Source organism: Pan paniscus, chromosome 1, assembly GCF_029289425.2.
Source record: "Pan paniscus chromosome 1, NHGRI_mPanPan1-v2.0_pri, whole genome shotgun sequence".
Lineage (NCBI taxonomy): Eukaryota > Metazoa > Chordata > Mammalia > Primates > Hominidae > Pan > Pan paniscus.
The window spans coordinates 43,555,311-43,581,213 of record NC_073249.2 but is presented as its reverse complement, the minus strand read 5'-3'; the positions used below and the strand labels follow the sequence as shown (position 1 = coordinate 43,581,213).

Below are 25,903 nucleotides of genomic sequence, written 5' to 3'. Positions count from 1 at the left end.
ACCTCCTGGGTTCAAGTGATTCTCTTGCCTCAGCCTCCCAAGTAGCTGGGATTACAGGCACCCGCCACCACGCCCAGCTAATTTTTGTAGAGACGGGGTTTCACCATGTTGGCCAAGATGGTCTCGAACTCCTGACCTCAGGTGATCCACCCCTCTCAGCCTCCCAAAGTGCTGGGATTACAGGCATGAGCCACTGTGTCTGGCAATGCTGTATTTTCTATCAGACAATCTCTGCATTTTAGAGATGTTTCTTTTTTTTTTGAGATGGAGTCTCGTTCTGTTGCCAGGCTGGAGTGCAGTGGTGCAATCTTGGTTCACTGCAACCTCTGCCTCCTGGGCTCAAGTGGTTCTCCTGCCTCAGCCTCCTGAGTAGCTGGGACTACAGGCACCCGCCACCACACCTGACTAATTTTTGTATTTTTAGTAGAGACGGGGTTTCATCATGTTGACCAGGATTGTCTCGATCTCTTGAGCTTGTGATCCGCCCGCCTCGGCCTCCCAAAGTGCTGGGATTACAGGCGTGAGTCACCGCAGCCGGCCGAGATGTTTCATTTCTTGTCACACTTTGGCCCCTTTCTACTCCTAATTGAGGAGAGGGTAAGGCCTACAGAGGGGCCCAAGACAACAGTTGAAGCTGCTTTTTGATGAGACATACAGGAAACACCAACCATCTAAATAAACGTCCTCTTTATTTTACCAAATATAATTTATCAGTTAAGTTGACATTTGTCAATTCAGTTATAGTAACTATAAATAATTCTCTTAAGACACAGTTCTGTAACTTTTTAAGGATACGAGAGTAAACCAATATTGCTCCTTGCAGCCAGGCCAAAAGTACATGCAGTTGGTACAATCGGGGAAAAGAAATGAAACTTCCATGAAAGTCACCTTCATTTTCTTTCCCTCTCACCCTACAGTCCTCCTCTGCTCACACTCAGGGCCTGGGGCATGCCTATCTGTCTGCTTTTTAGGCAAAGGAGGTCACTCCAGAGTCTTCTGGGACTCCCTGGCCAAATTCCGGAGATGAGGAAGGGGCGAGTGACTGGGGTAGGGGTGGCTGGAGACCACAGGGACACAGCCTTAGGGGCAGAGGAGTTGGTTCTGATGCCTGTACAAGAAGAATCTGTGTGTAAGTATTTTTTGAGGTGGAGGAAAAGATGAAAAAAGTCCAGAGGGAGGAGGAAAAACAAGCCCAGGCTGGTGTTAATGAATTCTGTTGGACACAACTCCAACTAGAAAACCTCTAAAATTCCTTCCAATTCTACGGTTCTATGATTCCAGAAGGAGGCCTGGAGGTCTGGGTAGAAATGGAGGGAGAGAAAATATGGTCTCTGGAGGTCTAGGGCAGGTTCCTGGGATAAGGTGCAGTGTTGGTAGAAACAGGATCATTGCCTAAACCTTCCATTGGAGGTGGGCCCTTGAGGCTACAGATCGAAGGGTTTCTGTAGAAGCTTCTGAGAGAGAAGTTAGAAAAAGCCTACATCCAAATCCCCAGATCTGTACACGTGTGACTGCGGATGGAGGCTCCAGTTTTCTCCCAATTTTGTGCTAGGCAGAGAAAAGTAGAAACAACCAGATGATGTCCACCCTGCTAGTTCTAAATCCTCTTTTGGGTGCTTGGTAAGGAGAGGTGGAGGGAAGGGAATGTGAGGAAGGGCCGTTTAGGGAAATAAATACTGGTTGAGCAATGGGGCGGTGGCTCTAGCTGTGGTCAGCACTGCACAGAGTAGGGGTCTGGAAAGGAGAAAGAGGCAGAAGAATCTGGCTTGAAGTAGATGCAAATACTTACAACGAGGAAACTTTCTCTGCCAGATTCAAAGGGGCACATGGCCTTTGTAACCTGGAGAATGAGGTGAGGTTAGAGCTGTGTTTCCCTTACCACTGGCTTATCAGTGCCTGGCACAGTACCTAACACATAGTAGGCACTCAATAAATATTGCTCAAAGAATGTTTCAGACCATGCTTGTCTGCAGGAGAGCTCATCTTGCGGAGGCTGCATATTAAATGAACGAATAAATGATTGGTGAATGTTTGTGGGTAGAAGCCAAGAAAGAGGAAAACTGACCTCTATGGCATGACAGAATGAGTAATTTTAGGAAGTGACAGGGTCCAAGGTGAACAAGTGATTATGTCCTCAGGAGAAATGGCAGCAATGAGACACCTGTGGTTGTCCTCAACCTCCAAACCATTCTCCACATACCCATGACCTGTCCCTAATCTCAAAACCCAACCTGGCAAGCTCTGGGGAAGGTAGTGCTTAGAGACAATTTGAGATGAAGGTTGAAGAGAGACAAAGAATCTGGGCCCAGGGAGACAAAGTCATCTGGGCCCAGGGAGAATGTGGATTTTGGGGAACCAATAGGTGGACATGGGTCAACAGGGAGAAGAGTGCACTGTTCCATTTTTTCCTGGATATGACAATCAACTGGAAATGATCAGAGGGAGGGGTTGTTGATGTTGACCAGGCCATTGAACAAGAGGCATGTGCACAAATTGAAAAGTCAGTCCACCTTACTCTTTCTGCGAGTGGGAACGCTTAGGTCCAGAGGGCAAGAGAACAGAGCTGGGATCACAGGGGCCTGGAGCAGCTGTCTCCTGTCCAGAGCTTTGAAGTTGGTCCACTTCTACAAAAGTATGTCTGTGTTTGGGAGTGTTACTTATTCTTCTGTCCCTCTGTTCAACCAAAACCAAAAATAAAACAAAACAGATAAAAAGAAAACAAAACCAAAAATCCAGAGCCCACTTACAAAGGGTTTCTCATTAGGGCCAAGACAGGTTGCTAAAGCCAAACCCCATGTCCCCAGATTCCAGACAAAACTCCCCTGCTCCAGTCCACATCACCTGGAGGCACCCACCATGAAACTGCACTTGGTGATTGTCTCAAAAACCTACTTGTACTGCTTATCTCAGGCCATCTGTGTTTCCCAAATTCTTGCTATACAAACTTGGCTCAATGTATAAAAATTCCCATTGAAAATAATGAGAATTTGGTATCAAAGTGAAGTCCTAGAAAGAGGTGGGAGTGTGGGGTGGAGGAGGGACAGGGGAACAAAAGAAAAATTTCAAATAGAAAGTGCAGAGGGATGGGGAAAATGTTGAGTGACCAAGCTAGTCCCCGACATCCGTGTCTCGGTCCCCTATGAGCCAGAGAACATGGAAGCTGAGTGCTAGGAGCCCAGTGCCAAGCAGGTCCCCCAGAGCAGTCAAGTATGGGATGGAGAAGTTGTCCGGGTCCAGGCCCCGGCCCCACATCCAGTGCACCATCCAGTCTGCGATGTACAGGAGAATCAGCACCTGGGGAGACAAAAGGGCCCAGCCTATAGCCATCCTCTCTCTCCAGGGGGAGCCAGAGGCCACATGATCAGACCCATTCAGTGCATCACAAGGCTTGGCTGGCCACAATCCTTACTTTTTAATCTTCCTCTTTCCACCCCAGCAACCTCTCTGTGTTTCTCCACCCCACAATTACCACTTTGAGCAGACAACAAGCACAATAAGAGCTCTTTAGAAAGGAAGATGCTGCTACGACCCAGGGTCACCCACATCAGCATTATATTCTGCTCCCAAGTTTACCAAACAAGGAGCTTCCTGACCTAAATCCTACTTGTTGCAGAAACTCAGCCCTCTTGCCTCTAACTCTGGGTCACCTCATTCTGGGGTTACTCCAATTCCTGCCATGTTGGCCTTTCCAGGAGCATGGCAGGCGGCTGGCTGCTGGAGTCAGCTTTTCCTAAAGGGATGTCTTCTCTAGGCAGAGTGGTATAAGGATAGTGTTTGAAGCTGCTGCTGGCGGTTGTCTTAAGTAACAGATGATCATCCAAAGCTGGCTTCCTCCTGACCCTTTTCATTCTGTTGTTGTGGCTTTTCATTCCATTTCTTTTCCATTGTTTGGGCTCAAAGAATGCAAGTTTATTTTAACATTAGTCCTAATAAAGTTGAATTGTGAATAAGTCACCTCAATATTAATATAAAGCAGACAATGCATACCAATTCAAAATACATTTGACATGATCTGTGGCTTTGATTTTATCTGTGTTCTTGCTTACCTTCTATTAATACAGATAATTAAGAATGACTCAGATCAGAATCTCGCTAGTGGGCCCAGGACCAGCAGCATCAACAACAGCTGGGTGCTTGTTAGAAATGCAAAATCTCTGGACCTCTTGAGTCAGAGTCCGCATTTAACAAGATTTACATGCGCTTTTAAGTTGGCGATGCCCTTGATCTAGAATACCACGGTGGGGCAGGCCTGAATCTCCTAGAATCTGCACAGTGCCTGACATTTGGGCTCCCTAAATGACTGCATCTGCGTGAGAATGAAACAGATTCTGACGGTCAAGCTCCAATACAGTCAGTCATCTGGGAGGTTTTACCCTTGACTATACTTTGTAAATACTGTGGTATGAAAATTCTGCCCTAAGGGATCCAGATGCGGGAACCACAGCCCTTAAGGGATCCAGAAGCCAGAACTGATACCTATTTTTAGGCAATCTTGGTTGCTCTCCTGTCCTCTCTCTCTTTTTTTTTAAATTTTAGGCTCTGCCTGAGAGAATCCTGCCCTCTCTCCAAGGAAGCCAGAGATGACTCTTCACATTCTCCCTTGCTCTGCACACAGCTGTCTTGTGCTACCACGGCCTTGGCTCCCCTACCTTCCATAACTTCACACCCTTTCCAGCAGCTGCAGAAGGGTCCCAAATAAAGAGCATGGCCAGGAGGCCTTTGGGACATGCCCTAGGAAGGGAATGGTAGCAGCTGTCCTCACATTCCAGCTTCTTGAGCAGGCCCCAGGACACACAGCTGGGAGGAGGTGGCAAAGGGATCAATAAGAGCCTTTACAGGGGATCAAGTGTCACGCTCTGGCCCTCCACAGATCTAGAGAGGACAGCAGAGGCAAGAATGTCTCCAGGGTATTCATCATGGGTGATGGCACTGAAGCTCATCCTTTCCAATTCAGGCCAAGGGATGAGCTGAAAACCTCCACCACAGACCCCTGGCATATCCACCCCCATCTTCCCACCACGTGCTGCACTGGAACCCACTAGCAACGGAATGTGGCAGCTTGGCTAACTGCTGCAGGGCAACAGCATATGGCTGATTCTCAGCCCCGCCCCTGCCAAGATGTCCGAACACAACCTTTCTAAAGCTGGGGGTAAGGGGGCTGGAGGGATAGGTGTTAATCAATACAAGACTGGCGAAATAAAATTATGGTCTGTGTATCACAGAATATGATGGAGCTGTAAGAAAATCAGGGTGTTGTTCTCTTTATGTATTGATATGGAATGATCTCAAAGATAAACTTAAATGAAAAATGCAGGGTGCAGACAGTGTGTACAGTATACTACATGTGTGTAAAAAAGAGGAAGGAAATAAGAAAAATATATGTTTACTTTTATAAAGACACACAAGAAAGGGATAATACTGATGGTCTGTGAAGGAGAGAAACAGATGGCTGTGAAGAAGAGGACAGAAAAGAAGACTTTTCACTGAGGTTTCACTATGAACCTTAAAACATTTTTGAACTATGTGACTATTCAAAAATCAAACCTATAAAAATTTAAAATGTAATAATAAGGGTGGATCTAGCTGTAAAGGGATAGCATAAGGGAGCCTTGTGGTGATGAAACAGTTTTCTGTATTTTGGTTATAGTGGTGGTCACACAAATCTCCACTTGTGATAAAAACTGCATAGAACGAACACACACACACACACACACACACACACACACACACACACACACGAGTGCATGTAAAACTGGTGCAATCTGAATAAGCACTGCGGATTGCATCAATGCTAATTTCCTGATTTTGATACTGTCCTAAAGTTATGCAAAATGTTATTTTCCCATGGAGGGAAATTGGGTAATGGTATATGGGATTTCTGAACCTTTTTTTGAGAACTTCTTACAAATCTGTAATGATTTCAAAATAAAAAGCTTTTACAATGTAATAATACAAGAAGGGAGAAAGTGTCATGGTATTATGGAATGGCAAGGCTACACAGGATCCGACAGATTATCTAGTGCAGTGGTTTTGACAGCTTTTCAAGCTATGGGATGCTTTATGCAAATGAATTTCTTGAGAAAGCTCAACATGCAAAACAGAGCCATGTGGAGCTCTGTGGCCAGTGGGGTTGGCATGCAAACCCCACAGGCTCAGCATCCTACAACCACCTGCATGAAAACTACCACTCCTGGTCCATTCCTCTCAATTTACAACTGTATCGCTGAGGATCAGGGTAGTAAAAGAACAGGGTCAAAGTCACACAGCATGTTGGTGACTCTACTGGAACTACCATCTGTTCTCCTGCACCCTTGTCTGGTGTTTATCAGCTGCCCTGACACAGAGAAAGAGGAGGTTGAGTGTCTAAGAGGCCAAGTCTGGCCTCCTCTCCCATCCCTGCAGGGCATCCTGGCTCCTTCCCATGCCCCTGCTCCTGCCACTTTGTACCTGGAGCAGTGCAGCTGTCATATAGAAGATGATGAAGATGAGTGTGAGGGTGGTGTGCCCGCCCTGCATACAGCTGATGGTGTAGAGGAACACCAGGTGTCCTGGGACCACGAGGAGGAAGAGGACCCGGGCTGAGCGAGAATTCACATCTGGAATTGGGGAAAAGAGGGTGTAAAGAGGAGGGGAGGAGAAGACCTGGCCCCAGAAGGCCTTTCAAAGTCAGGAGGGACGGCACCATACCCCAGGGCAACAGACAGATGAATGTCTCTACTTCTGCATCCTGTGGTCTCCAACCCCTAGGGTGCTCCAGGAAAAGACAGCCCTCCTGCCTGGGCTCTGCCCTTCAGAACAGCTGGCACAGCCCAGCAGAGAAGGAGAACCTGTGGATCTGGGCCCCAGCTGTCTCTTAAGTGAAGCTCACTGACAGTAGGCCCACTCCCCCCAGGGCTGGGAGGCTGGGAATCTGCCGTTACCAGGGCTGAAGAAGGTGGTACAAGGACTGGGACAGCGGCGAGGAGCTTGCTCAGAGTTCTCTCCGGGCATTCCATTCATGTGCAGGAAGGTGGAGATGCGGCTGGCCTGCACTGCCACCAGATTGCCCCCAACACCTGCAGAGACACATACGGGCTTAGACACAGACAGAGGTCAGAGGGAGGAGTGGGAACAAAATGATCTTCTCACTCTTTGTCTTCTATCTATAGAGGCACTGTCCTCTGTCTTAATTTAGGGTCTATGTGGGCATCACCCATTCACCAGTCCCCAAAAGAAGAGTAAGGCACTAAGAAGGAAGACAAAGACCCCTGCTTCCAGGGCATCTTCCAGCCTCCCCCATCCTCCCCTCTATGGAGATGCAGCAGTTCCATGTTCCCCTGGCAAAGCTGTGACAGTGCTGGAAAGGATACGTGCAGATCTGCAGACTCAGAGAGCCTGACTTCTCCACCAGTAGAGCATGGGCACCTGCCTTCCTACACAGCTGAGGGGATGAAGCCCTGCCTTGCCTCACCTCCTCTCCAAGGCTCTGAGCAGACCCAGGCATCCTATGGTCATATGCTGATTCTGGTAACCAGTTTCAAGGATCAGGTTTGAGCTCCAAACTCTGGAATCTGGTATCTCTGCCAGGACCTGTGCTGATTTCTCTGTTGCCCTCACATCCCAACCTGTTCCCTGCTCTTCTCAGCCTTGCTCTGAGCTCTGGGGGACTGGTCTCCACGGACTGCATTACCCAGTCTCCCTTGCTGGCTGCTTCCACTGTTTGTTCAGTGGGAGGCAACAGCAGGCAACCAGAGGGCAGGTGGAGAGAGAGATCAGGTATTTCTTTCCCAATCCCTCCCTGCTTTTCAGCATTGGCTTCCCCATGTTGGGGGCAAAGACAGAGCTTTCACTGGACTCCTATAATGCTATTCCCTCGTTACTATGGTTTGAATATAGTTTGTCCCCATCAAAACTCATGTTGTGGCTTGGTCCCCAAATGTGGTGGTGGGAGGTGGTGCCTTTAAGAGTGAATAGGTTATTAAGATGGATTAATGTCTTTCTTGGGAAAGGTATAGTTCCCATGAGAGTGGGTTGTCATAAAGCGAGGTTTGCCTCTCTTGTTTTGCCCATTTTGCACATGCCCAGTTTCCCTTCTGTTTCTCCATTTGGATGTTTGGATGCAGCATGAGGCCCTCACTAGAAGCAGCTGCTCAATCTTGAACTTCCCAGCTTCCAGAACTGTGAGCTAAATAAACTTCTTTTCGTTATAAATTAGCCAGTTTCAAGTATTCTGTTCTAGCAACAGATAATGGACTAAGATACTCCCCTTGACCCTTTAGGAGTAGAGGCTTCCCATTGCTGCTAATCTCTGGGTGCCTCAACATCCCTTACCTGTCCTTTTACTCTCCTCCCACCTCTGTAAGCAGTCCCTTCATTAAGGTCTTGAACCATCTGAGCTAGATTCTCATCTGCTGGAACCCTGACTGATACAGAAACCAACCCCTTAAGTCCTCTTCTCCTGTCCCTTTCCTTCCCCTAGCCCTGCCCTCTGATAGCTGATGCCCAGACCTCACCATTAATCACAGGCGTGAAGACAGCCATCCCAGCAAAGTTGGGGTCTGAGACAGTCTTGTCCAAGATGAGGCCTCCCACACTATAGAGACATAAAGACAAAATGACGCAAAGACCACTGAAGGGTTCTGCCTTAGTCTCTGGGATGAGAGGTCCAGGCCCACCTATCCTTGGAGATGAAGGGAAGCACCCTGGCTCTCAGGAGTTCCTCACCATCCAGTCCTTGCCTCCCTTGACAGGATTAGGTGCTGCCCATAACATTCTGACTGGGCACAGTGACTCCAGAACAAGCTGGTGGTACTGGGTCAGGCAACCACCTCCTGTACCTGCCCTCTAAGTTGGCCGGAGGAGCAGCCTACAGGACTATCTGCCTCTGAGGACCTCTGTTGTTCTGCCCACTCAGCATTTACTTCCCTTTCTGGTGATAGCACTGGGCTCCTCCACAGGGAACCACCTCTCTCAAGCTCAGTGACTGTGGCTCAGGTGACAATGCCTCAATGATAGCTAGGCTCCAGGTCCATCCAATCAGAGGATTGCAGCCCCAAGGCCACACTGACTGGTTTGGAGATAATCATGTCACCAGATGAGAAGCAGTGGAACTCTATTCTGGGACTTTGTGGAACTGTTGGGGGAAGAATCTCTCTTCCCACTGGAATTGGTAGGAGTAAGAAAAGCATAAACCTGGGCTGTAGGCCATGACAGAGAAGAGCAGAGCTGAGAGTCACAGAGTACTGGGGCCCTGATCTTAGGTATGTCGCTGAATTCAGCTGTGCCTTTTTGGTTCTCCAGGCCAATACATTCTGCCTTGGAATGAAACCCAGTTCAGATGGTTTCTGTCATTTTCAACAGAAGGACATGTGACTGAAACACTAATGAACACATTTCTAGGGTCTGACCCCCACCCCCTCTCTCCAGGGTTTAAAAAGAAGTCTGTGCAAGGGTTGGAGTGGGGTAGGAGTGGATACTCAGGGCCCCAGCCTACCTGCTGATGGCCATGGCAATGATAACAGGCTCCCAGCCCGAGTACAACACCTCCCTTGTGGCTGGACTTCGTCGGGCCAGCACCACCCAGACAGGCAGCAGGGCCACAAAGAAAGCACACACCAGTGGGTAGATGTATCGCCAGTGATCTGAGAGGGCAGAGGTCAGAAGGAGATAAGCACTGTGTTTCCCTACCCCAAGTTTCTCCCTGGCTCAGCCTGAAAATGTCCCAACAGATCAATAGCAAGACTACACTAAATGCCAGTAAACACATTATCCCATTTGATCTTCACTGGCAGCTCAGGAGGTAGGTGGGACAAGCCTTTTCCATTTTATGGATGAGGAAACCAAGGGAGAGAGCTAGCCGGGCACTGAACCAATTAGGGACAGAGACCAGAGGACAGAGACTCTAGGTCTCTTGATTGGATCCCAGAAAACACCATCTCCCACCCGCTTCTTCATTTTGCAAGCAGATCCAAGCCTCTGGTTCCTTTCCTTTACCCTTTCCACCTCATCCCTCCAAGAGAAGTAAGAATCTGCAGGACCACACAGGAATATACTTCTGATACTTTTCCCCTGCCCCTGATGCCTGCTTGAATTTGAGATCAGTACTTAGCTTCAAATCTCTAAGATCAGGAATTATTACAACCTGTGTTCAAACCAAATAGTTTAAGAACACAGAAGAAACTCTTGCACATTTGCAAACTACTACCATCTCTCCCAACCCCACCCAGGACTCCACCCAAGCCACACTCTTGGTGGCTCACTCAGTTCCAGGTAGAGTCCCCAGCTGATGCCTGAGAGCAGCGCCAAGGTGATGAGGTCGCCCAGGCTGGCAGCAATGGGTGTGGCCACGTTGTCTGGGTTGATCCCAATCTTGCGAGAGCCAATGATGACTCCAATCATGATCATACCTGGTGAGCAAGTGGGAGGAGGGGCAGGCAGGGTGAGAAGAGATAAAGGAGTCTCAACAAACAAAAAGAGAGAGTGGAAGTGCCAGGTGCAGTGTTCTCTGGGGCGGCACTCCTTACTCCTCTATGCCCTCCCTTCCTTACCCAGTACCAGGGAGGCAATGAAGGCTGTGGCCACACTGCTAGCACAGAGCAGGAAGGCGTGTGGAATACTGAAGTGGCCATCAGGGATCCAGCCAAAGACGACGGCTGCGATGGACGCCAGGAAGCCCACCACCGTGGCCTGCACCTGGGGACAGGAGTGGTAACTCAGAAAGCCCTGAGAGCAGTGGGCTTCCTAAGCTGAGGTCATAAGCATCTGGGCAGACCTCTTCCTGGCTGGCAGTAGCCCCAGGAGGCAGGCTGGACTGCATGGTCCAGTCCTCCCAGGCTGGAAGGATGTCTTTATTTATTTAGGTTCACACCAGCCACTAGTACTGGGCAGTGCACTCTGCAGGAGCCCAGAACATGTTACTGGCTGAATGAGTGTGCCTCTGGGGATGGGAGTGAGGTTCAGCAGAGCCGGAGACTTCCACCCAGAGTCAAGGCCTGGGCCTCAAGGGGGAAGGCTCCCAGTCTGAACCTGTGTGGTCTCATGGGGAGATGGGACAGCAGTGGCACAGGACATCTCAGCACTCCTGAGTCTGCTCATATTGCCAGGATCTGCTGGGACTCAAAGGCACGTGCACCACCAAGAACTGAGAACCAGAATGGGTGATGCTGGGCCCTCCTCATCTTGGGCGTTTTCCTGGGTAACCTAGTTACCTCCTAGAGCTACTCTGGGGGAAGCCAGCTCAGTGGGATACTGGAGATTCACTCAGGAGCCTGCTGCGGCTGACCTAAGCCTTTCAGAGATTCCTGACTAAGGGGAAGCTTAGCCCACCCTCTCTGGTCCCTGCCTTCTTACCTGGATGAGGGCCATGTTCCCAGTGATCATCCGCCAGAGCTCCTTGGGTGTGTCCATGTGTCCAATGTTGGCCTGGGAAAGGGAGGGCAAGGGGCTGGAGCTTCAGGCTGGAAAAGGCCTGAAGCTCCATCCATTAGGCTCCTGCCTAGATCATGAGGCAGTACATGTGGCCTAAGACTCTGAGAGCAGGACCTGACAGTCCCGGAAAGGTGAAGCAGGATCAGGGAAACTGAGGCGAAAGGGAAGGAGCTAAAGCTGAGCTCCTGCAGCTGGGTGGGGGGTTGGAAGGGGGTCCCCTAGGCAGTCGCCTCTCTTCCTCTCAGGACACCAGCTGAGCAGAGGCAAATTCTATCCTTTGCCCTGCTTATCTGGGCAGCCCATTCCTGCATGGGTCAGAACAACCCAGTCCCTGACTCTGAAGCCAGCCTGCTATCCCAGGGAAGGAAAGGTCAGCTGCTGGTGCAGGACTGAGGCTCCAAGAGTATTTGGGAAGGAGTGGGTGGCATGGGCCAGAAGTCGGGTATGGCAAGTCAGGGTGGGTTAAGTTGGATGCCACTTCTGTCTGTCACCTTCTCTAGACTCTTGACCCTGCAGGGAGATCCCTGGCCTCCTGAGTTTTATCATCTCCCACCTCCAGCCCAGGGCCCTGTATCTGTTCAGGCCTGGAATCGTCACGGCTCACAACTGCGGGAGGTAGGAATGACGAGCAGCTCCTCTCTGTCTGTTTCCTTAAAGAAGAGCAAGCTGCCATGGGTAAAGGGAATGGGATGGCCGGGGGGCTGGGGGTGCTGGGAGGGCCTGGCTCTGCTCCCGCCCAGCTGCAAAGCAGGGCTGGAGATCAGAGGAGGCCCCCATCTGTGCGGGTGGAGGAACCAGCATGATGCCTGCCTGTCAAAGCTGCACAAACAGTCACGAGGTGGTTGAGAGGTAGGGGGTGGGGCAGGAGTCCAGGGGTGGCTGGGACATCCAGAAACCAAGCCTGGGAACCACTTTGGGCAGGGAGCCCCTGCCCAGGAGCAGGACACCCAGCCTGGGATCTCCCTACACCTGCCCAGCCAGGCCCTCCCTTCCCACCCCAGCCCCACACTCCAGGCCTGGGCAGTGGAGAAGGGCTCGTAGCCCTCTCCCAGTCTCTGGCTCTGTGCTGCCCAGAGTCCTCTCTGTGCCCCACTCCTCCCAGCCAGGACACTCACTGCAGTGGAAAGCCTTGATGCCAGGGTCATTTCCAGGTTCCCTTTGAGCCCCAGCAGCGCAGGCACTAGGATGAAGACCTCTGTCACCTTCTGGAAGACTTCCCAGTGCTACGAGGTGAAAACAGAACCCAGGAATTTCAGTGCCCCAAAGGGCGGGCATTGAGGTTCAACAGGTAGTCTGAGATCAGGGGCTCGAGGAGGAAATAGAATCAGCAGGGAGTGAGCACGCCAGCCACCTTTCCTCCAAGAACCTTGGAACCAAACCAAGCCCATGATTCTTCAAACAACACAACCCCCCTTCCTGCCACCCAGAACCAGGGAGATGGAGAGGGTCTCTGCCGGTTGGGAGACTCTCAGTCTGGCCCTACCTTTTCTGTTTTCCTGGAGGTGGGTGGGGAAGGGTAATGGGGACCCACACAGCTGAGCTGCCCTGGGCTGCCTGACACCCCAGAAATCCTTTGCAATCCCCCCTCAAATTGCAATCCCTGGCCCCTTTGCCTTCAGTCCAGTTTCTCTGTTGTCTCAGCTGTGAAGAGTTGGGCTCCACAGGGCTGGGGCCGAGGCTGGGGAGATTAGAGAGTTTGTTTGGTTTCTATCTCCAAGGGCTTTGGGCCTCAGCCACAGCAACTCTCCTTCTGAACAGGCTCTGAATTAAGACTGTGGCCCCTAAACCTCTGAATGCTGGCCTGCAAGAGGCTTTTTATTTCTCTGTGCACTGCTTTACCCCGCACACCTTCCTCAATCTCTCAGCTAGGAGAAGCAAGTGTACTCCTGTAGGAAGAGCCCTGGACCGGGAGTCAGGAGACCTGAGTTCTAGTCCCAAGACAATCAATCCTGGCTCTCCTACCAATGTCTTTGGTTAACATCTATTAAGGACTGATTGTGTGCTAGGCTAAGTGCTCTCCATGTATTTTCTCTTTTAATCATCTTAACAACCCAGTAAGGTAGGGGCTATTTTTATTCTCATTTTGTGAATGAGGAAACTGGGGTTCAGACAGTATTCCACTAGTTAGTGCTAAGAGGACTGCAGGAACCAGGACTGGCTATTTGAAAGCTACTTTACTTGCAATTGAAACTGAGGACTTGCAAAAAGGTTTAGGATTGTGTCTCCCTCCCTGGCCCTAACAGGGTAGGTGGTTTCTTTTATTTGTTTTAAGAATGGAAAGCCTCCAGGTTTGGAGAGGGAGGAGGAGGCAGGAGGCCAGGCGGATATATATGGGTTGGTCTGCGTATCATGGCTGGGAGGCCAAGCACTATGTTTGGCAAGGGCACTGGACCAAGAGCCTTGGGTCTCCTACAGGAGACAGCAGGGATGGCCCCCTGCTTATCTCCCCAGTACGCCTCCTCACGTAGACCGGCTGGACACCTTAGACAAGTTACAAGGGCCTCAAGCTCTTGAAAAATGTTCAATTCAGGGACCAGATCGGATGGTCTTTCAAGGCAATTCCAACACCCACACTCTGTCGTTAAAGATGAGCAGTGGCCGAGCGCAGTGGCTCACACCTATAATCCCAGCACTTTGGGAGGCCGAGGCGGGCAGATCACCTAAGGCCAGGAGTTTGAGACCAGCCTGACCAACATGGAGAAACCCCGTCTCTACTGAAAATACAAAAATTAGCTGGCCGTGGTGGCACATGCCTGTAATCCCAAGCTACTCGGGAGGCTGAGGCAGGAGAATCGCTTGAACCCAAGAGGTGGAGGTTGCAGTGAGCCAAGATCGCACCACTGCACTCCAGCCTGGGCAATAAGAGTGAAACTCTGTCTCAAAAATAAAATAAAATAAAATAAAATAAAATAAAATAAAATAAAATAAAATAAAATAGATAAAATAAAGTTGAGCAATACTGTAGATTAGTAAGAGATCACCTCACACTCATTAGGATGGTTACTATTTAAAAACCCAGAAAATAATCAGTGTTAGCAAGGATGTAGAGTTTGGGCTGGGCATAGTGGCTCATGCCTGTAATCCCAGCACTTTGGGAGGCCAAGGAAAGTGGATCACTTGAGGTCAGGAGTTGGAGACCAGCCTGGCAAACATGGTGAAACCCTGTTTCTACTAAAAATACAAAAATTAGCCGGGAATGGTGGTGCACACCTGTAATCCCAGCTACTGGGGAGGCTGAGGCAGAAGAATTGCTTGAACTTGGGAGTTGGAGGTTGCAGTGAGCCGAGACAGTGCCACTGCACTCCAGCCTGGGTGACAGAGCAAGACTCCGTCTCAAGAAAAGAAAAAAGCATGTGGAGATTGGAACCCTTGTGCACTCTTGGTGGGACTAGAAAATGGCGCAGCTGCTATGAAAAACAGTATGGTGGTTCCTCAAAAAATTAAAAATAAAACTACCACATGATCCAGCAATCCCACTTCTGGATATTTATCCAAAAGAATAGAAAGCAAGGTCTTGAAGATATATTAATATGTCCACGTTCATAGTAGCACTATATGTAATAACCAAGAGGTGGAAGCAACCCAAATGTCCATCAAGGAATGAATGGATAAACAAAATATGCAAAGTGTGGTACATACATACCATGGAATATTTCTCAGCCTTAAAAAGGAAGGAAATCCTGTCATATGCCACAACATGGATGAACCTTGAGGACATTACTCCAGTCATAAAAAACACTGTATGATAAAACACTCAGATAAAAAACACTTATCTGAGGTATCCAAAGTAGTCAAATTCTTTTTTTTTTTTTTTTTCTTGAGACACGGTCTCACTCTGTGGCCCAGGCTGGAGTGCAGTGGTGCAATCATGGCTTCGGGCTCCAGCCATCCTCCCATCTCAGTCTCTCGGGTAGTTGGGACTAGAGGCATGCACCACCACACCTGGCTAATTTTTGTATTTTTTGTAGAGACAGGGGTTTCACTATATTGCCCAGGCTGGTCTCGAACTCCTGGGCTCAAAGGATCCTCTCGCCTCGACCTCCCAAAGTGTTGGGACTACAGGTATGAGGCACCGAGCCCAGCCTAAGTAGTCAAATTCATAGAGGCGGAAAGAAGAATGGTGGAAGCAAGGGGCTGGGGGAGCAGGGAAAAGAGTGAGTGTTTAATAGGTACAGCGCTTCAGCTGGGGAAGATGAGGAGTTCTGGAGATCTGTTGTACAATGAGGTGAATATACGTAGTACTATTGAACAGCACACTTAAAAAAGGGTTAAGATGGTAAATTTTATGTTACGCATTTTTTACCACAATAACCAAAAAGATAAGCAAGGCTATCAGAGGGGGTGGGGCTAGGGCTTGAGACCAGGAGAGGCTGGGCACTGGGTGGCCCTATAAGGCAAGAACCTCTCTTTTCTTGTCGGAGCTCTCCCTGTGTGAATGGGGTGGGAGGCCTCACAGGATCCTGGGGAAGGACTCATTTCACTGGGGCTGGAGCATACGCTTGCCTGAGCTTCTGGTCTGGCCAAGACCTGGGACTCTCCTTAGGGAAGCCCCACCGTAGGGACTAACAATGGGGAAGAGACTGCCCCCCATCTCAACAACAGTTACTGGGCTTCCAGGCAGCCAAAGGATGAGCCAGCCCTCTCCAAACACTGAAGGGAGGTGAATCCCTTCCCACCCTAAGACCCCCCAGAGAGAAGGCAGCCCCAGTGAGCCCCATCTGCCCTGGAGCAACTTGGGGACTGTTACTCTTGGACACGGCTGGTACATACCACTGAGGCTCCAGCTCCCTGCAGTATGGCCTTGCTCTGCTTCGCCTCCTGCTTCCTCCCAAACCAGCTCCAGAGAGGGGAAAAATCCCCCTCTTCTCCCCTCCCTTGCGGGCTTTCAAAGCTCCTCTCAGAGCACAGCCTCAGAGCTCATCTTCACCCCAAAACACCAGCTCCACCCTGCTTCCAAGCTGCCAGCTCCATGAAAATCTCACTTCTGCAGGTAGGTGTATGTAATGGACATGTACTCATAGAAAGAAAAAGCCCACAAGAAGACTCCACATGTATGCAAGCAATGTTTTCTGAGCTGTTTGTAATGAATATTGCTTGCTTTTATTATTATTTAAGAAAAATGTATAAAGCTCAGCTAAGTTCCTCTGGTTGCTACCATAAGCACCCCAAATCTCTCTACCTCCCAGCACAATGCACCCTCTCCTTATAGCTACAGGAGGACCTACAAAGTACGGAGTTTTAGGAGCAGTGGGATAAGAGACAGACAGGCAAGGAGAGGGAGCAGTCACAGTAACAGCCCCTATGCAAAAGTCTTCCCGACTCTTACAGAATATAGCCTGGAACCTCAAACGACCTGACCCCAGGCCAGCAAAGCCCTGAGTTGGCACTTGGGTCAGAGAAGCCAATTCCTACACACATACTTTCTTCACCCACAAACCCTCTCAAAGCTGCAGCTCAGGCAGAAAGCCTCTGACACATGGGCATGCATAGGACTCTGGAAAGAGATGCTGGAGGCTGGAGATGTGGAACCAGCCCAGGAATCAAGGTGGTCTTGAGGTTAGGAGTAGACAGGATGGGCAGGGGCAGACAGTGAGTAGCTCTTCTTCCTCCTTTGGCCAAATTCAGCCCCATCCTGTTCATCCAGGCTAGGAGTATCTGCCCCTGAAGTCACACCCGTCTGCCAAGCAGCCACCCACGCCTTCCTGCTCTGATGGGGATGAAAAAGGGCACGTGCCAGGAAGTGCTGCCCTGCTTGGAGGTGAGGGGAGCATCTAGATTTTAACTACTTCTCAGAAATGCAGCTCCTCATCTCTTTCCTTCTCTAACCTTGGTGTGAGGGGCTCATGGATCCCTGGTATTCTGCAGGTGAGGGAATAGACTGCCTCCCCCATAGCCAAAACGAATCCTGAGGCACAGCAATCACCTTAAGTCTCGATCCTCAGTGGTCCTGCCAGTACCTCTTCCTTGCCCTTCCAATGCGCCTCTTCCATCCTTCACCTACTCCAATCCAAGCTCATACACTGACCCCGACCTGCCTTCAAGGGTTCTGGCCTGAGCCACCTCAGGAGGGTAGCAGCAGGGAAGAAAGTCAGAGCCAGGAATCAAGACATTAAGAAGACTTAAATTCCCAGATACAAGCTTTAGGCTCCAGGCTGGGGAGAATCTGGGCTCCTGTGGGAGAAGCTGGGCTGGAGCTGATCTTTTAGGGTAAGGACTGGGTCAGATGAGATTACAGTAACCCCAGGCTTCACCTGTCTGAGGCTTTTCCAAGAGGCATCCTCTAGGTGTCCAGGAAAGGGCTTTAGGGCAACACCTGGATATACGGTGCAGTACAAAGCAGGAGCAAAGCAAATGGGTCCCTGACAGCAGGCAGGGGACAGAGATGGGAAAAGCAGAAGGGGTGGTCAAGTGAAGCAGATAAGAGTGTCCCGCCCAGGGATGCTGCGGCCACAGGAGCAGGCCAGGCACAGAAGGAATACTTCCTTCCCACTCTACTTCCCCAAGGCCACGCTTGCCATGCACTTTCATCGTTGTAGACTTCTGTATACACAGCAGGATCTACTTTGTTCAAGATCCTTAGCAGGAGAGTAGTGAGTTAAAATAAGGACCTGTCTTAACCTAGCTGGGAATTAAAGTGCAGATGGGCACACTACTTCCTGTCACCCCATCCCTCACAAAGGCTGACAGATAAAGGGAGTGAGACATTCGGAGCAGCCTAGGACCAAACTGGGCAGATAGGCACAAGGCTCCTGCAGTGAGGAGGCTCCCATATCCCAACCCCTTTCAGAAGCCAACACCAGGCCCCAGCCTGCTTCCCTTCCAGATGCTGCAGGAACTTTCAGCCATGGTTGGGAAGTTAGAGCAGTTGGAGGTCCATTTATCCTTTTCCTACTTTGGGCCAGCACCAGCCCCTTATTTCACTGCAGATGCTGCTGTGCACATTTACGGGAGGGCAGATAAGAGGAGGCAGAAATGACCCTTCTAGGAAGAGAGTGGGTTTTCTTTTTCTTTTAAATTAAAATTCAACTTTTTATTTTATTTTTTTGCATCGCGTTGGTGAAAAAGAAACCAAGTTTTCTACAGCAGCAAGGAAAGATGGGGGCCCTGGACCAAGGAGACATCTGAACCAGGCCCAACATGGACTCCTGCTCAGTTGCTCCAAGATGCTGGGGACACTCCATAGCCAGCTTCTCCAGATGGCCCCGTGGTCTTGGGGCACTTTCAGATTCTCTTACTGAAGTCCATCTTAGCTTATGAAGGGGTAATATAGGTGTGAATCCTTAGAAACCATCCCGCTCTTCCTGAATCTGAGATTGTCAGTCCCCCTTTTACTCCCGTGGATGTGGAATAACAATCTCCCTGTGGTCCCATGTCTCGGTCCCTCTGCACTCACCCCCTCCTGCCATCTCACTGTTGCCATCTGCACGGCCTGCTCCAGCCCAGCTGTAGCAGGAAGGCTGGGGGAGGAGGACATGGACAAACCTGCCATTGTCATCCACAGCTCTGAGGTGAGCTGAGATGCCACACTGAGAGCAGCTCCAAAGGTTCCCTACCCAGGCCTCTCAGTGTCTCCAGCTCATGGGCCTGGAGTGGGGATGGGGCAACACATCAGAAACTTTGGAATCTAAGTGTGTGGGATGGGTAGGGGTGTGGTGTGTATGCGGGGGTCCCTCCCTACCCCATCTAAGAACTTTTATTCTTGCTCACTTCAGAAGATAACGCTAATTAATCCAGATTCTAAGCCACCCAGTTCTTCAAGGAAAGACAAAGAAAACAGGCTCCTCGTAGAGTCTTTTTTTTTTTTTTTTTTGAGACAGCGTTTGGCTCTGTTGCTGAGGCTGGAGTGCAGTGGTACAATCATAGCTCATTGCGACTTCAAACTCCTGGGCTCAAGTGATCACTCCTATCTCAGCCTCTCAAAGTGCTGGAATTATAAGAGAATGCCACCATGCCTGACTATTTTTTTTTTTTGGTAGAGACAAGGTCTCACTTTGTTGCCCAGGCTGGTCTTGAACTCCTGGCTTCAAGCGATCCTCCTGCCTCAGCCTCCAAAAGTGCTGGGATTACAGGCATAAGCCACCATGCCCAGCCAGAGTTTTTTTTTTTTTTGAGTTGGAGTCTCGCTCTGTCACCCAGGCTGGAGAGCAGTGGCATGATCTTGGCTCACTGCAGCCTCCACTTCTCGGGCTCAAATGATTCTCTTGCCTCAGCTTCCAAGTAGCTGGAACTACAGGTGCCTGCCACCATGCCCAGCTAATTTTTTGTATTTTTAGTAGAGACGGGGTTTCATTGTGTTGGCCAGACTGGTCTCAAACTCCTGACCTCAGGTGATCCGCCCGTCTTGACCTCCCAAAGTGCTAGGATTACAGCATGAGCCACTGAGCTCGGCCCCCTCTCCGAGTTTTTAACCAACTGGTGAACCATGGCCATGGTGAAGGCCACAGGGGTTAGTGGTGTGGGCTCTAGGGTCAGATGACCAGGGACAAGTTACCTAATCCCTCTAAGCTACAAGTTCCCTACCTACAAAATGGAGATGATTATGGATCCTACCTCATGGGCCTACCGAAGAGCCCCCCAAATGCTTCCCCACTACCATTTTTATTATCCAGAAAATAAGACAACTCTCTTCAGTTCACCTCTGGACCCTGGCTCTGCAACCCTTTGTAGGTATCAAACCAGAATGCAACAACTTCAAGAATGAGAACTGAGGCCACAGGAAAGGAATAGAAGAGGTGGAGAAAAATGTTACCCTAGTCTCTTTCTCCTCCTCCTACTGTCCCAGTCCCGGCCCTAGGGGGAGGAGCAGCCCCTAGCAGGAGGAACCCAAAGCTCCAGGCTGGCTTCCCAACCTCCATGTAGGAACAACCTTCAAGATAACAGTTTTGGGGAAAGGGGAGGCAGTGCAAGGCACTTTGGCATGACTTAAACAGCACTCTCATGAGCAACCAAAGGTGCAGGGTTCCCCTGAAGGGCTCAGGTCAAAGTTCTCCATGTGCACACACTATCAAGAACCAACCACCTTCAGTCTCCCAGGACACAGGCATGGTGAGACCTACCAGCAGGACTCTATATCACTATGGTCTGTAGGGTTGGCTTGGCACAGGGAAGGTGATGCTAAGCTTCGTGTCCTTCTGGGAGATATCACAGTCAGGGAACACTGGGGGTCCCAAAAAGCAAAGGCCAGATCTCCTCCTGCCTTGGTATTAATATTTCTCTGAGTACCTAGGACAGAGGCCAGCATTCAGCAGGAATTTGATACACATTGCTGAATTACTTAGGTAAACCCAGCACCTTCAAAAAGTTTGGTGTGCCACACTGTGCCTAAAAAACTTTTATCTAAAAACAAAACTTTATCTCTTGGACCTGGAGGTTCTTCATAAGTCCTGACTCACAATAAATTAACATGGCACATCTCTGGCTCTTAGATTCCATGTCCCACTGACTCTCATCCTTCATTCTACCCAATGTCCTCAAAAAGAACCCTCTTTGCCCAGGGCAGGTTCAGAATGACAGGTGAGGAGCAAAGAGGAGAGACAGTTCTGCCCAGGCCTAGTTACATTTTGTCCCCATTTACAGCAGATAATTAGCACATTTGGGTCTTGTTACACCAAATCTCCAAATCATGCATCAGACAGCAAGTGCCCACCCCCACCCCCCAAGGGGATTATGCCAAGGTTACAGGAAGATAAGCAACACAAAATGCCTTCAAGAGCCTTCCTACTTGAGACCCTCTTGGCAGCTGAACAAATTCCTGCCCAGTAGGGGGATGGAGGAGAGGCTTGAAACTGAGCTTTCTACTATGGGTATCCTTGAAACCCCAAATGCAGGGGAGAAAAGGCATAAAGAGGAGACCCTTGTAAATGTCTCCTACTGAGCTGGGCTCGGCAGGACTGCTTGGGAGAGATGGCAAGCAACGACCCTGTTCCATCTCTCCTCTCCCAAGCCTGAGCTCGGGAGCCAATTCTGTTTCTATTTAGCAATACTGCCCTGATCACCTCCCCGGGGCTACTCGGTTTCCTTGAGGCTTCTGAAGAAAGGAACTAGACCAAGAAGAAACCGAGGACATGATCCAAAGGGAAACAGTATTCTAGGAAGCAGCAGCCACTTCTGACAGGGAGGTAGAGAGGAAGTTCCAAGTTTCCCAGCAGGCAAAGGTGGCCCTGGGCTCACAGTCAAGAGCTGCCCTACTCAGGTCCTACCTGCACGATGTCCAACACCATGCCGGCAGCCACGGTCCCAAAGCCTGCCAGGAGGAATGGAAACAGTACTTGCAGCCCGATGGAAAAGGAGGTCTCCTTGAGCGGGGAAGGTGGCGCAGGGCCACGGTCTGTGCTGACGTCGTCACTTTCGTTGCTCTGGCTCCCATTCTCCAGCAGGGCGTCCTCCTCCCGAACCCCCTTGGCGTTGGCCCGAGACTCAATCACCACCTCTACCCCAGCCCCATCAGGCCCCAGGAACTCTGAGGTCCCAGCCAAGGGCTCTCTCCCTGGGCCATCTGAAGAGCAGGGAGAGGCAGAAGGGCCAGTCCCGTTCAGTTGGTGGACGTCCTTTGGCTCTGGCTTAGAGGACATGACAGGCACGGAGGAGGGGAAGGGAGAACTTTCCTCTCTTCTTTTTGCTTTCTCTCTCCTTCTCTAACTTGGGAAAGAACTTAGTCTTGGGGTGAACCCAGGCTTGGGCGCCGCGGGACCTCTTCCCACGGCTCTCCACTCCTACCAGGCACTGCAAAAACTGATCCACCAACAGGCAGCCCCATCAAGCACTGAAGCCGCAAGCTGGGAAGAAACAAGAAATTCCTCACCAGACAGCCACTGGGGTGCAGATGCCTGACTCCAACCCACCAGCTCTGTGCTTGAAGAAAAAGTATCTGTCCTCTTATCTTCTTTGGTTCTCAGTGGCAGGCTCCTCAGAGCAGGGGGCATCCAGAGTAGAAGAGCTCAACCAAATTCTGGGGTGCCCTCTGAAGTGGCCCCTCTTCCGTAAAAAGCAGCTTGAGTTCAAATCTTTCAGAACACAGTGCCAGCCTGGGGCTGCGGCTCCTTCCCGCTCCTTTGGCTGGGCTCTGTCAGCTTCCCACAGCTCCTCAGGCTCTGCTGGTCCCAGCGCAGCGTCTGCCGTCTTTCCCTTCTCTTCCAGAAACTTCCTCTCTTCCTGGGAAGAGCTAATACCTCTTCAAATCCCTGGTCCTTAAAGTCACGAGAATCAGTGTGGAACACCTTATGTGGGAAGGAGAAAGAAAAGAAAAAGAACATTATGCTATAGCAAAGGACAGCTCGTACTGGGAGAATTTCCCCCCAAGGAAGTTAGGAGTTCATCATATAGTTATAGAGTTTGCTATTTGCCTCCCTTTTTCCGCAAAAATTACTCAGTCCTGCACTGCTCCATCTGGAGGCTCAGCAGGAGCTATCCCCGCCATCCTCCCCACCAGCAACCCTCCTGGGGGATCACCACCGTGGTCACCAGCAACGAGATGTGACCAGCCTGGGATTGGGAAGACGCTGTGCAGGAGCCCTCTGTACTGTTTCCTCAGCAACTGGGGGTGGGTAGGTGTGTCCTCAGCAAGACCCCTTCTTGAATGCCCATTAAGAACCCTGCATTATTTAAGTGGGGTTCAGTTACAAATTCAGTCACAAACTCCCTGCCACACAGCCACCCCTGTATAAAGTGACTGCTTATCATCACAAGACAGCAACAGAAAGACAGCCACACAGGGCAAAGAAATAGGGAGAAACTGATTGCTGAGTGAAGTCCCCCAGACCCCAGATCGTTCTAGCTTCTGAGAAAACAAAACAAAGCTAGGAGGACTCCCTGGGCAGTGAGGCAAGCCTGCCAGACCAAGGCCAAGAGCCAGAGGCCTACCCACTCCTGCCCTTGAGAGTCAACAGTGTTACAAAGAGCTCAGACAGCTGACTCGGATCCAGGCCTCTGTCTCTCCCCGTCTCCCCCTGCTCTTGGCCCTGTGAGCTTGTCAGATAGGACAAGGGAGTTATCTCAGTTAGAAGGGACAGAGCATAAAACGATTGCTTATTACCCACGCATTTCAGTTAATTAAGCTCCTCCTGTTCCCCAGGGTTACTGAGAGTTGGATATAGTGGAATTCTTAGAAACAAAAACAAAAAAACAAAAGTAGCAATAAAAAAAACCCAAAACAAAAACCAAAGCACCGTAAGCCAATATGCACTTGCTCCAAATGCATCTCTTTAGCTGTAATGGCTCCACTTCTCTGCCTAAAGGAATTCCCAGGCTTCCTAATTCCTCATGGACTCCCATCCTATTCCATTTCACCAGAAGAGCTCTTATTCGTAAAAAATAAATTTAAAGAGAGTTCCACCAGGTAAGAGGAACAGGTCCTTAAGTATTCCAAACACACACAATTAGTCAAGTTCAGTTTAGGAAAGGAGGTATCAAACCCCAGGAACTGGCCCAGGAGAACTGTTTCCTCTATCAATTCAGTCACCCACCAGGACTCCCTTTTCCAATCTCCTTAAACACAGTACTGTGGTTCTTTCAAACTCCCTCACCAGAGATCCAGGAGGAAACCTCTGAGTCCAGTGCCCCTATGCCAGAAAAGTTTCTGAGTCCGCTAAAAGCTGACACCCCCGCCTCCCTCCTGTGTTCCTGGCAGGCCACTGAACCTGAGAGGGGGCTCCCAGGAGGGGAAGCCAGTCCTCCCTCACCACTCCCCCTGTAAAGAGACTTCAGACAGGCCTAAGGCCCTGGGACGAAAGAAGCAAAAGTGAACCAGGACGCCCTATCCCCTCCTCCCAGGCGGGGACAAAAAAGACCCATTTTAGTATCCCCAACCTCGAGGAGGGAGAGAAAGTAACTGGGTGGCCTCCTCAGTCTCTCCACCACTCAGATTCAGCAAATGCGCTGCGCGCCAGGACTGCCGCCCTCCACCACCCCCTCCCCGCCCCAGGACCCCACAGGACTGACCTGCCCCTCGCTTGGGAGGAAGGGGGGCGCCTGGCGAGTGGCAGCGTGGCCCGTGGTCTCGGGGGGTGCAGGGCACCCCCTCTTCTCATCACTCCTCCTCGACAGTCCTCCTTGGCCCCCGGCGTGCCCCCCCACACCCCCAGCCAAGGCGAGCGTCCAGCCGCGACACCCGGCTCGCTACATTTCGCTTCTGCGTTACAGCGAGGCCGCCGCTCCGCTTCCACGCGGGGGAGGTGGCCGGGGAGGGCAGGATATATCGCTTCGGGCCCGGCGGGGGGGCACCCGGACGGGGGACCAGGGGGCCGAGCTCACGCGCCCCCAATCGCTTCTTGCCCGCGGACTTGGGCCCAACTGGTTGGCTGCCGGTGGCAAACGTGATCTGGGGCAGACTGGGTGGCACCCCCCCCCCCGCTCCATCAAAAATAGATTCTCGGATGGACAACAGCAGCAGCCAATCAGGGACTGGGGAGGGGGCGGGATCAACCTCGGCCCGGCCCCCTTCCTTCGCTTCGTGCCCAGGAGGCGGAGCGCCGGGGAAACGCAGTAGGAGGAGTGACGGGAACGGGGAGCCGGCTCTACGCGCCTGGAGCGCGCGGGTCCCAGCGCCCATCGGCCCGGGGTCCGAGGGGCCCGCTGCCCGGGCTCACTGCGTGGTGCTACCGCCTCCGGGCCCGCTGCGCCGCGTCGGAGCCCCAGCAGACTTTGAGAGGCGTGTGCGACAGTGCGCGTCCTCTCCGGCCTCTGGATGTTTCCTTGGAGCCTCTGGCCTTCGGGAAGACCGGTAAACGTCCTTGTGGAGCCAGCCAGCCAGCCACCTCTGACCCCCGGGCTCAAGCAGCCAGCCGCGTGCTCCCTCCTCCCACTTGGTACCCGGACAGAACAGTCCCTACCTTGCTCTTCTCCCGCCGGCTCGTCACTTTAGGCTCCCTCCAGATTCCGCGTTCCTTGAGCAAATGGCTCACCCCTGACGAATCCGGCCTTAAAAAAGTCCCGGCCTTGAAAGGGGTGGAGACTGGCGGGCGGGAGCGAAAGGAGGTCAGACCCATGGCTGGGGTCGCACACGCATCACCTGAGGTCGGAGAGGAGGGGAGCCTCACTTCCTCTGACCCCCTGAGCCTGGTGGCAGCGTGCGGAGAGATGTCACCATCCCGGACTAAATGAAATCCAACTTTCCCTGACGCACCTTGTGGGATCAAAGAGGGGTGTTCCCATGCTCACCTTTCGCCACTTCCTCCCTGGGGTATCTCCACCTCTCCAACACAAGCTCAATGCCAGTTCTCTTTGGGATGTTTTTGTGCAGGGGGTGTGACCTCCCTCATAAGGGAACCCCCACTCCCAAGTTTTCCCCTCTTGTCAGTGGAACCTGTGACCAACGGTTCCTTCCTGTCCTTTTCCTCCCTGAAAGTAGCCCGGGGGCATTCGAACATGGCTCTAGACCCCTGAATAGGGTTTGGAGGGGAGATGTGCCTGGGGAGAAGAGAACGCAGTGCTGTGTATGAAGCTTTGGGCACGTGCTCACAAGAGCACACACAGCAACCTGAGCAGGTCATTCCTTTTGATA

The 25,903-nt window shown here is 51.1% G+C and overlaps 1 protein-coding gene across 3 annotated transcripts; it reads right to left on the bottom strand.

Moving 5' to 3' along the window:
* Nucleotides 1-670: 670 nt before the first annotated feature.
* SLC41A1 (solute carrier family 41 member 1) lies at nucleotides 671-25,409 on the bottom strand. 3 transcript variants are annotated; one of them, XM_008976538.5, is made up of 11 exons: nucleotides 25,233-25,409; nucleotides 21,606-22,622; nucleotides 12,522-12,629; nucleotides 11,329-11,400; nucleotides 10,527-10,671; nucleotides 10,239-10,385; nucleotides 9,473-9,620; nucleotides 8,493-8,572; nucleotides 6,921-7,055; nucleotides 6,448-6,596; nucleotides 671-3,294 (listed from the first exon to the last, which is right to left on the bottom strand). In XM_008976538.5, exons 2-11 carry the CDS (start codon nucleotides 21,975-21,977, stop codon nucleotides 3,109-3,111), a joined length of 1,542 nt encoding a protein of 513 aa, XP_008974786.1. In that variant the 5' UTR covers nucleotides 21,978-22,622; nucleotides 25,233-25,409; the 3' UTR covers nucleotides 671-3,108. The 3 variants fall into 3 exon arrangements, with proteins under 3 accessions (XP_008974786.1, XP_003822984.1, XP_008974787.1); XM_003822936.5 differs by lacking the exon at nucleotides 25,233-25,409 and adding an exon at nucleotides 24,343-24,755; XM_008976539.4 differs by lacking the exons at nucleotides 12,522-12,629; nucleotides 25,233-25,409 and adding an exon at nucleotides 24,343-24,747.
* Between the last annotated feature and the right edge of the window lie 494 nt (nucleotides 25,410-25,903).